At 47.3% G+C, this 11,082-nt stretch overlaps 1 protein-coding gene across 2 annotated transcripts in view; it reads left to right on the top strand.

Moving 5' to 3' along the window:
• The window catches only part of Fbln5 (fibulin 5), a 70,650-nt gene continuing 59,568 nt past the window's right edge, over positions 1 to 11,082 (top strand). The window contains exons 1-4 of one of the 2 annotated variants that reach the window (XM_050151470.1): positions 1 to 294; positions 4,524 to 4,578; positions 6,914 to 6,965; positions 9,109 to 9,363. In XM_050151470.1, the coding sequence (XP_050007427.1) occupies positions 278 to 294; positions 4,524 to 4,578; positions 6,914 to 6,965; positions 9,109 to 9,363 (379 nt within the window). In that variant the 5' untranslated portion in view covers positions 1 to 277. Of the gene's footprint in view, positions 295 to 646; positions 829 to 4,523; positions 4,579 to 6,913; positions 6,966 to 9,108; positions 9,364 to 11,082 lie in introns of those variants that run through there. The other variant, XM_050151469.1, reaches the window with a different exon arrangement.

The raw sequence follows: 11,082 nt of genomic DNA, 5'->3' as shown, positions 1-11,082 counted from the left end.
CTGTGTCCAGACCGAGGCCCCATTTGCATTGTTTAACATACTTAGAAAATGAAGTGTTCATTTTTAACATTCCTCCTCCAATTGGTTTAATGCTGAATTACTGAAGGGGGTTAAGCGAAACCAGGTGCCGGCGGCGAGGGCTCTGCAGTGGCTCCCAGCACCCAGCACTGCCCCAGCCCTCAGCGCAGTCCGCTCAGCCCCTCCAGAATCAAGCCGCCCGGGTCCTCCCGCAGAGCCTGCCTTCCTCGAGTCGCCTCTCCTCCCGCGCATCTTGAATATGCCAGGATTAAAAAGGTAGGTCCGGAGGCTCCAGAGATTGTCTTTCTCCAAGCTCGGGAAACCTAACTCCAGACCTGATGGGTGGAAAATGGCTATGGCTGAGGTTCCGCCCGTGTCAGGGCACTGGGAAAGAGTTTAGCTAGTGATGCAACGACACTGCTAATTACAAAAAGCTGCGCGGCTCGCTCAAGGTTCCATCTCCAAGGCTCCGTTTGGGAGTGGGGATTTTTCTAACAGTGTCAGGAGCCAGCATCGCGAGAGAGCTGCAGACAACCTTTCTGTGTCATTCCTCTTTCTTTTTGGAAAGGGTAGCAACTTTTTGCGCACTTTACAAAATATCACACTACATATTTTTTAAATTTGGGAAACCGCTGGCTAAGGCACCAGGCACCAGCCATCGCTTTGCTGCAAAGGCTGCGAGAGAAGCCGAAGCCGAGGGAGTCTCAGAACACTCCTGGCTGCGTTTGCTCTATGTGTGCGATTCACAGAGGGCATGGGACCCAGAACTTTGGAGCCAAGGAACAGTGGACACTGCAGACAGAGACGCACGTAAGCAAATGCTTTGCTGTTCTTTGCGGAAATTGCAATTCCAGTCAAGTAATCCTTGAGCCTTGAGGAACTTTAAGGATGACATCTGTTCTGCCTTTCTCCAGCATCTCTTGAAAACATAGCTGCCCTGCACAGCTCTGCACACTTTTTCTGCGTGTATTTGCATGCGGGAGGGGTGTTTGCATGCTAATACAAACTGAGCCATATTATGGTAAGCCATAGCAGTATTGTCACCCTGCTTCCCAGACCAGCAATGCATTATCAATGACAGACAGTTCTGAGAGTTGGTGGTTCTGTCTTCATTCACTTTCCTTTTTTGGGGGTGAGGTGGGTGCTGCGGGGGCGGGGGAGAGGGATGGCAGACCCAGATTCCAAAGGAAAGCTTGAAACGCAAATTCCCTTCTCCGGTATTAATTATACTTCATTTTTGGAGGTTTTCTTTAGGGTTTTCATTACAAAGTACAGCTATTATTGATGTGAGTGCAGCAGAGCTGGGTCCTATTTCCTTCTGGAAAGCCTCTCCATTAGCCCGCAGCTTATTTTGCCCCTAGGACCTAGCCACAGCTCTTCCAGGAGGCTGGGCTTGAGGCTGGCTGGCCCTGGGTTGGCTCTAGTCTAAAGGAATGGGGAGTGGGGTAGGGGGAGAAGCCGGTAGGATTAGCGTGCCTTTTCCAGTTGCTCTTGAGCTCCACTGCGCACAGTCAGGCTGTCCTGACTCCAACATAAACGAGACAGGGTTTTATAACCCCCCGAAAGGAAACTTCATGTGAAGAAACAGGAAAACATTGAAATTCATAATATACAGACTGGAAAATAAATTTGTTATTGTTCTCTCATTCCTTCCAGATATAAAGTCTGGCTCTTGCAAATATCAAAAAAGTCCCGGGATTTGGCTGTGCACTTTATAAGGTCAGAGCTGTCTCCAGTGTTGGAGAACCTGGCTCGCATAGGTGGTTAGACGAAACGGAAACGTGTCTGCTCAGGACTGGATGCGGGAGGACATGAAGGAAGTGGGTTTGCAGCTTCCAGTACATCAGGCTCAGTTTTATCGGGATGCCGCTTTAATTCTGGATCCCCTACGTACCCACTGCTGTTTCTCCTGAGCCATGTGACAGGGATGCCAATGAGTCTGTAATCTCTGAGCACTCATTCTGAGAAGGCGGGGACTATAGAGCCATGGCGTAGGGTGGCTACAAGCCTCAGCCTCCAACCAGGTCAACCAAGTCTCCAAGTTCCTAGTCCTGCTGAGAGAGTCATTCAAGAGCACCTCCTCCAGGATGCCTCCTCTGACTATCCCATCCCTCCCTCAGCCTGACTCTCAGCACACATTGAGTTTTCTAGCATTTTCATCAAAGTCAACCCTCATTCCTGGCCCATGCTGCAAAGCATCTAGCTCAGGTGGGTGGCAGCTCTGTAGCTCCTGCTCATTAGCTTCGCTCAAGCAGTGGCTGTCCGATATATGCTGGCAGACTGAACAACACTAGATCCCCGCATCTACATACCTTTTGTGTTGTGCAACGAGATGGCTCCGTGACTCTATTCTGCAAAACAGCTCTTGCACCCTGCCCTGTGTTGTGGTGCACATCTGTAACCCCAGCATCTGGGAGGTGGAGGCAGGAGAATCAGGACTTCAGAGCCAGTTTAGAGCCAGTTCGAGGCTAGCCTGAGCTACATTTGAAACCCAGTCTTAAAAAGAAAAAAAAAAAAGGAAAATGGCTGTAATGGTTTGTGGCTTGTAACCCCAACACTCAGGAAGCTGAGGTGCAGCTGCTACATATTTGAGGACAGCCTGGGCCATACTGTGAGTTGTAGGTTATCCTGGGCTACAGACTAAGACTTTGTTTCAAAAGCAAAACAGCAGCCCTGGCAGCAAAACAAACTAACAGAAGAAAGAAGGAAAAAACTGAAAGAAACTCTGTACCCATTAAACACTCTCCTGGCCCTGGGAGCCACCTGGTTGCTTTCTGTTCCCAATCTGAAAACTCTGGGTATGTGACACGAGCTGAATTCTGCGTGGTTTTGTGTGAGACCCACTCACTTCACAGCTTGATGTCCTCATGGTCAGCCCTGCTGTTACACCTTTTCTTCTTTTATTTTAGTTACATGTTATTTATTTGTTTATATTGATGGGGGGGGGCATATGGTGCCTGCGTAGAGGTTAAAGGAGAACTTTCAAGATGTGGTTCTCTCTTTCTGCTGCGTGGGTCCTGATCATCAGGTTTGAAGGCAAGTTCCCTTGCCGGCTGAGCCATCTCATCTGCCTTCTTGTACTGTTTAATTTCTTTCTTTTTTCTAAAGATAGGATCTCACTACAGTGCCCAGGCTAGCCTTGAACTCCTGGGCTTCAGTGACCTTCCCACTTTGGCCTTCGGGAACAGCTAGGACTACAGGCACATAGCAATGTGCCCAGCTTTCCATATTAGGTCTGAATAATATTTGTGCTTGTGTGTGTGTGTGTGTGTGTGTGTGTGTGTGTGTGTGTGTTTGCATTTTGTTTACTGCATGGACGATGGCACTGTGTCCACCTTTTGGTTATTGTTCAAAGTGCTGCTGTGAACACCACAGTACATGTGTCTGTCTGGTCCCGTGCTCGGTTCTCTGGGGACTATGCTCTGGGCCTCTGGGTCACCAGTTTTACATTCCCATCAGCAGTGCACAAGAGCTATGCTCTATCCACATCCTCCTGTATTGGCTGTTTTCTGTTCTGTGATTCTTTTAAGATTAAAAACATTACTTTATGTATATGAGTGTTGGATTTCTCTGGGTGCAAGTGAAAGGCCCTGCTTCAGTATGTAAAGAGTGATGGAGGAGGGTATCAGATGCCAGCCTCTGGCCTCCATAAGAACACACACACACACACACACACACACACACACACGCACATATACAATGCACCTACACAAGCCAACACTCACACACACTGATATGAGCACAATGCACAAACAGGCATCTTACTGGGTGTGAGTGAGGCAGACTTTGAAGTTTTAAAGCATACTGGTGACCACAGTTTCACCAGACAAAAGTTGAGCCACAGCAAAGAACCAAATTACCCACAGGCAGAGCTGTTTACTGGCTTGTGGGTGGCCATGTTGGCTGAGCCATGGTGTCATGGCATTTCCTGCTGTTTCCCACTGTCTTTCTTCTTCTGGGGACTGCATGGGTTGCTCAGTCTTTTACCCTTGGGATGGAGGTTCTCATAAGCTACATGCTAAGGTGGACCCTGGGTTGCTGGGCCACTCAAACCTGGTCATCACATATGTGAACCGAGGGCCCCAAGTTCTGGTTGAGTGACTTCCTGTGAACACAAAGCACCTCACGTTCTAGTTTTCATGATTAAAGACACGGTGGCTCTTGACTCTGCAGTCATGTCTAAATAATGCTTAACTCGGGCAGATTCCATGCAGAATGATGAAAGACCTAGACAACTGGGTCTTTGGCCCTTTGCTCCTAAGTAGCAACCTCTTGTATACAGTATGTGACCTAACTCACGAGTCCAACACACAAAGTAAGCGTAAGGGGCTTGTTCTTGTGGTGTGATTAGGGACTGGGTCCTCCCTTGGGCTCTGCTGAGTGTGCCCTATCCGTTTGCGAGCACAAGGTAAAGCCACTGTCTAAATGCCCGGGCAGCAGGAGACCCAGGCTTTCCGGACTTAAACATCCCTTGGAACTCACTCTCGGTTTCTCACCTCCCACAGGATACTCACAGTTGCCATCTTGGCGCTATGGCTTCCACACCATGGGAATGCACAGGTAAGGAATGCACAAAACTAGGGGAAGGAAGGCCAGCGATGTGTTTTAGAATCCTAGGACACAGGAACAAGAGATACTCCATGGTTCACAGATCATAGTCCAGGCACTAGGAGGCTGATATTGGCCCAAGGTGATGTAGGCTCCAAGTGGCAAAGGTGGTCTTGGATCTCAGCATCCTGGCTCCTAATCCAAGTCTGTTTAAATCAAATCTTGCTGCCTCATTTGTGTCCCTCGGGGAGATTCATTTTAACTTAAATATTTGATGGTTCAATGTGGTGGGTTTTGTTTCTTTTGTTTTGTTTTGTTTTGTTTTGTTTTTGGTCAGGATGCCCCCAGAATGCTGCAAAGGGCCCCCAGGGGTGGGTCTGTGTGTGTCTCCATCAACACAATACCTAGTGGAAAAGGTGGGGAGGACAGGGAGAAGTGGAGGTTATCCAAACATCCCAATGTACAGTGTGTGGGGTTGAATAATTCAGCTGCCTGGAGTGGGGGCTATCCCTTCTCCTGGGAGGAGTGTGAAAGGGACAGTAAGGTTGGGTTCAAGGTGAGGGTCTGAGAGAAGCTGTAGTGTCTCTTTTGTGAAGCTACATGGGGAGCTGGACCAGGTGTGTCAGTCCTAAGCAATGTGGGAAGGTTCCTTAGATCAGCGGTTCCCAACCTGTGGGTGGCAAACCCATTGGGAGAGGGTTTCACAACGGTCACCCAAGACTACAGAAAAATACCAATATTTACATAAAGATTTATAACAGTAGCAAAATTACAGTTATGAAGTAGCAACAAAGATAATCTTCTGGTTGGGGGCGTCACCACAACGTGAGGAACTGTATTAAAGGGTTGCAGTGTTAGGAAGGTTGGGAACCACAGGACTAGATGACTCAGAGTGACCTTCTGTGTGCTGTCTTGGAGATGAAATAAAGTCAGCCCCATCTAAGGCTGAGGGGCTGCAGGTGGGGCAAGGCGGAGAAACTCTCCAGAATGCTCAAGGGTTGGTGCCTAGCACTGAAAAAATATATTGGGGTGAGGCGAGGGGAAGAATTATGAAGTACATGCAAAAGTCATTAGACACGCCTAGGCCATTGAAGATAGTAAGGGCTTGAGAAGAATATCTTAGAATTTTAGATCTCAGAGGAACCTTGGCAATTTCTAATCTAGCCCCAAGAACATCTTGGCCTGAAGAAGACAATGGTCAAAAGATCATGTTAATTAGTCTAGACATATATAATAACATATTTCTTCTTTGTAACCACTTAAAAGTAAATAACAGTACCCTATTTTTTTAGAGAGAGAAACTGAGGCAGAGGGAAGGGGTGAAGAGAGTAAGGGCCCAGTGAGAATAGGAAACCAACTAGACCAACTTGAGCCCATTCTACCCCAGCACCAAGTTGGAGAGCAGGGCTGGAGTCTAGTCTCATCAGTTCTGGGTCCTTTGCCCTGGATCTAAGGCTTGGAACCCTCAGCCATAGCCCAGGCCAAGCCCAGCATCCTCACAATCACCCCGCAGCCCAGGGAAACCTGACCTTGAGGCTAGCAGCATTAGAGATAGGAGTACCTGTATCAGACACCAGGCACCTGCTAGGGGCCCTTGAACTCTTCCCGGTTCAGCTTTTGAAAAGTTCATAGTCAAGGCTGGAAAGATGGCTCAGCCCACAACCCAAAGCACAAATTTTCCCAGCACTTGGGAAGCAGACATAGGAAGACCATGAGTTCAAGGCCAGCTTGGGCTACACAATAAAATTTTTGTCTTGAAAATAAAAGTAAACTAAATAAAAAATGTATATACAGTTCTACCTCAGGTTACAGGTAAAATTACAACTCTCTGGGACTGCCAATGTGTGTCCTTTGAGCCACTGCCTTGCTGAAATTGAAAGGAATGTCCCCATCATCTTTGCTTAGAAAAGTGGTCACGTCTGCTATGTAGCTTTTGGTTTATGAATACAGCTGAGATTTGGGGAGAATTTCATAGGGAACAAAGAGTTATTTTGGGATTCCATGGAGAGGTAGGTGGACAGCACTGGGGGTGTCTCCATCCCTGGAATTATGGCTGTTGCATTGTGGCTTCATATGTGGCCATGACTGTTCCTCATCACTTGGGCATGACAAAATCTACAAGGATGAAAGCAGGGTTCATGAGGCACTGGTATAGGGGTTTGAGAAACATCTCTAAATCTGCAGTGACTGTAAGAACACACTTCCAAATAGAGACCGGCTTCCTATGTGGGTGTTAAGTATGCCTCTCCCCTCTACTCCTCTTCCTAAATGCTCTGCAATGCTTTTATAGGGACAAAGAATGCATGTCAAGTGACCTGGCCTGTTTCTTCTCTCTCCCTCTCTACAGCAACAGTGCACAAATGGCTTTGACCTGGACCGCCAGACAGGACAGTGCTTAGGTATGTGATACTGACAGTCCTTGGTTCAGTGGGGATGTTTGGTGAGCACCCAATTGCCATGACATTTCTGCCACAGCTGTTGTCCAGTGTTGTCAAATCTTTGTATGCCTTCTCCATGAAAGAACACAGTGATGGAAGGAATGAGCCAATGGCATCCTTGTTGCTCGTGTGCTTGTGCTAGGCATTGCCCAGGGTCAAAGCACTAGCCTAAGTTGTCAACAAGCATATCTGTTGGATCTTTTCCCCAGTGCCGCCTCCACATGGTTTCCTAAGTGTAGTAGCTTAAATGGTGTACATTTCAGATCCTAGAGTCCTCTAGAGGCCCAACATCTGTCTGCCATGCTAATATCAAAGTATTGGTGGGCCTGTGTTTCTCTGGGACTCAAGGAGAGGGAGCACCTTTTTGCTCATGGTAGTGGTTGGTGGGATCCGCCCTCCTGAAATTTTAGGTTTCATGTCCTTCATCCTTACTGGTTGTCTGGAGAGACCCTTCCCAGACTCTAGAAACTGCATTTGTTCCGTGGTTGTAGCCTGTGCCCCAGCCCTCAGCCGTCAAGAGTCTTTCACATTTATGGGTCCCCTCTTTGACTGTAGCATCTCTGACCAAGTCTCTTGCTTCTGCTTTTAACCACTCACACAATCACACTGGGCATTCCGTATGTAATCTAGGATGAATGCTCCCATCTCAAAGCCAGCTGGTCAGTAGTCACCTGAATGGAATCAGCCCTGCGGCTTCATGGATTCCCAGGTCCCAGGAACGAGGAAGTACTTTGAAGAAGGGAATTCTCTCCCACGATCTCTAGTGGAGAGAGGCTTAGACTCAGTAACTGTAGTGACGTGCTGGTGGATAACATCATTGCTGAGTGGTGGTAACAGCAATGGACCCTGAAAAGCAGACTCAGGAAAGAGTGGTGAAGATCCAGTTTGAACTGGGTACTGAAGGATGAATAGGACCCAAGAAATCTCAATCCACAGGGGAAGGAACAGCACAGACAATGACCAGGCATGAAAAGGAAGCTCAGGTATGGCATACTGTGGATGGAACATAGAGAATGTAGAGAGGGTAGTCTCCCATACTGGGAGAATAGTTGGCTTTTTAATTAGATTTGATTTAGGTCAAATCCTTTGTCTTTCCTGAGTCACATCAACTGAGAATAAGAGGGGCGTCAGATAGCTTGGCAGAATGAAATGGGAGACCCAGACTCAGGCTTGCGTTTACCGTATAAAGTACTCTGCTTCAAGGATTCACAAGGAGGGCAGGGGCCTTCTCGCCCAGCCCGTCACTCTTAACTAGAGAACAGACCATTGCATTCTGGATCACAGTATTCTCCGTTCTCAAGCTGGGAGCTGGCATGGGTTTCTCAGATGACTTGGTGGGCGAGCTGCCTGGATCCAGGCCCACACAGAGCAGGCTCCAGAGCTGGTGACGGGGTCCAGCACCCAAAGCCAGGTCTGCTGCCCACTGGAGCCAGACTTGGGGCCTCTTTTGATTCCGCCCTAGCAAGCCTGGTTTTTCTAGACAGACCACCACTCTCCTTCCAGCTGTTCTCCAGCAGGGCTAGTTGTGGTCCTGTTTGCTGGCACTGCGCGAACCGACTTGAAAGCAATGTTCTGCTTTCTCAGCAAGTACTAGGTCCGAGCCAAGTCTTGTCTTTCTGGGCGCAAAAGTCTCTTTCTCTCTTGCCCAGCTAATACCTTGAATAGAAATGGGAATGATTCTTAGGCCTGCTCTCTTCTTTTCAGACTATAGGAAACACACAGGATAGTACCTGGAATAATTTTATATGCACAAACACTTGTCTCTATTTTTACTGTGGCTTTCTTTGATTAATTGAATGTGTGTTTTTATTTACTATATTCCTATATGTTAAAGAGCACATTTTTTTTTCTGGGTTACAAATGTATTCTTTCAATAAAAAATGAAGTCAACAATAGTCCAGGTTTCTGTGGATGGGGCTTAAAGGGAATGTTTGGTAGCACAGGTCACTTTCAGTCAGTTTAGCTGACGTGGGGAGAATCAGATTGTAAGGAGTCGGGTGAAGCTCTGGAGGGTCATCCCCCTCCGTCTGCTCTGCTTCAGTATGCACAAGCTCCGGATCATGCGGGAGGCCACTGACACTTGTCTTTTCTGCGGCCGTTGCAGACATCGATGAATGCCGGACCATCCCTGAGGCTTGCCGTGGGGACATGATGTGTGTCAACCAGAATGGCGGGTATTTGTGCATCCCTCGGACCAACCCCGTGTATCGAGGGCCCTACTCGAATCCCTACTCAACATCCTACTCAGGCCCATACCCAGCAGCTGCTCCACCAGTACCAGCTTCCAACTACCCCACGATTTCGAGGCCTCTTGTCTGTCGCTTTGGGTACCAGATGGATGAGGGCAACCAGTGTGTAGGTGAGTAGCGCAGCTCCTGTCCTTCCACACGGTACACTTTCTCAAGCGCACTGTCAGAATCTAACGTGGCTTCCCAAAGGAACTAGCTGCCACGAAATGTGCTCATCAGACAGTGGTCTGCTCTCTATGATGGCATAATGTTCTTTTCCAGATATATCTCTGGGTCCTCGTCTGACTTTGGAATTGAGTTTTGCCCTTTACTTAACAATTTTCTGGAAAACCAATTTGATCTTTCTGTCAGTTGACCAATCTATGTATCTATCCACCACCATCCGTCCATCCATTTGTCCATCATCCATCTATCCATCATCCCTCCATCCAAGCTTCTATCCATCATCTATCAGGCCATACATCCATCATCTATCTATCTATCTATCTATCTATCTATCTATCTATCTATCTATCTATCCATCCACCTTGACGATGGGGACTCTGGGGAAAAGCAGACACCATATGCCATCCATCTACCAATCTACCCATCATATATCTATAACCTACCTACCTATCCATCCATCCATCCATCCATCCATCCATCCATACATCCACCCATTCATCTATCCATCCCTCTGTCCCCTTCTTTGATCTCATTGATGATCAACCTCAAGTTTTCTCAATTAAATAACCAATGCCTCTTATCAGACTCAGGCCAACACCCTGTCTTTTATGTACTGAATGAACTGAGTCTTGCTGCCGAGTAGACTTGAGGGCCAACATAAGCTGATCTGGAAAAAAAAACTGGGTTTCTTGGGAGAGAGCCTGTGTTCTTCTGTCTAAAGGAACCTTGATGATGGGGACGCAGGGGCAAAGCAGACACCATATGCCACGAGTCCCAAAGGAACTGGCAGCACCCTGGAGAGCTTCAGATTCCGTTGGCCAGTGCTGCCTTGGAGTACAATTGCCTGGGGTCCTGCCCAGTCCTCTGGCAGGAGTTGGACTAAATCACTGTACTTGTCTCCAGTCTTGGGAGAGCTAGGGTAAGGAGAGATTGACAGCGAAAGCTCCAACTTTTCAGAATGAGCACCCCCTCTGCCAAATTCGTTTGGGCTTGGATCCCCGTTACAGGCATGTTTATATAGGACACATGCATCCTGTTATTCTCATGTGGTTTGAGGAATATAAAGCACACATAAGAAGTAGGAAATTTAAAAGAATGCAATAAAAATAAATATGAATTGAAATTCTAATACTTTCTTCCCATGGCCTTAAAAGTGTGGGAGACCATCCGTCTACTTAATAAGATTTTGTGGGTTTCAGGGCTTTGGAGTATTGGCTTGTAACCAACAACTAGAGAGACTGTACTGATTACGGTATATAAATATATTCATGTAAATGATGTGAATTTACATTTAAATATATGCAAACTGTATGTAAAATATATGTCCTTCAACACTCTGGGGAAAACTGGGTATACCTGAGCTCACAATTTGTATTGCTGCTCTCAAAGGACCTGGGGTGTATGTCAGGACACATGTGTACATGCTGATGGAGATTTACCTTAACTAGAAACAAGCCTAGGAAAGGAAATGTGGAACCCAGTCAAGCCACATGCCTTGTAGCTCTGGGGGAGAAGATAGCATCTTGCTTCCTTATGACAGAGAGCAGAACAATAGGCCATTGTAATGGGGAAGGACTTTTTGGACATTCTTTAGCTACAACCTTTCTCTTTTTGGAAAGGTAAATATGGATTCCAGCAGGTGAGGCCATTGCAGTTAGGATGTG

Source organism: Alexandromys fortis, unplaced genomic scaffold (assembly GCF_014885135.2).
Source record: "Alexandromys fortis isolate MF-2015 unplaced genomic scaffold, M_Fortis_MF-2015_v1.1 scaffold_63, whole genome shotgun sequence".
In the NCBI taxonomy this organism is placed as follows: Eukaryota; Metazoa; Chordata; class Mammalia; order Rodentia; family Cricetidae; genus Alexandromys; species Alexandromys fortis.
The sequence above is the reverse complement of the archived record's forward strand: the minus strand, read 5'-3'. Positions and strand labels throughout refer to the sequence as shown.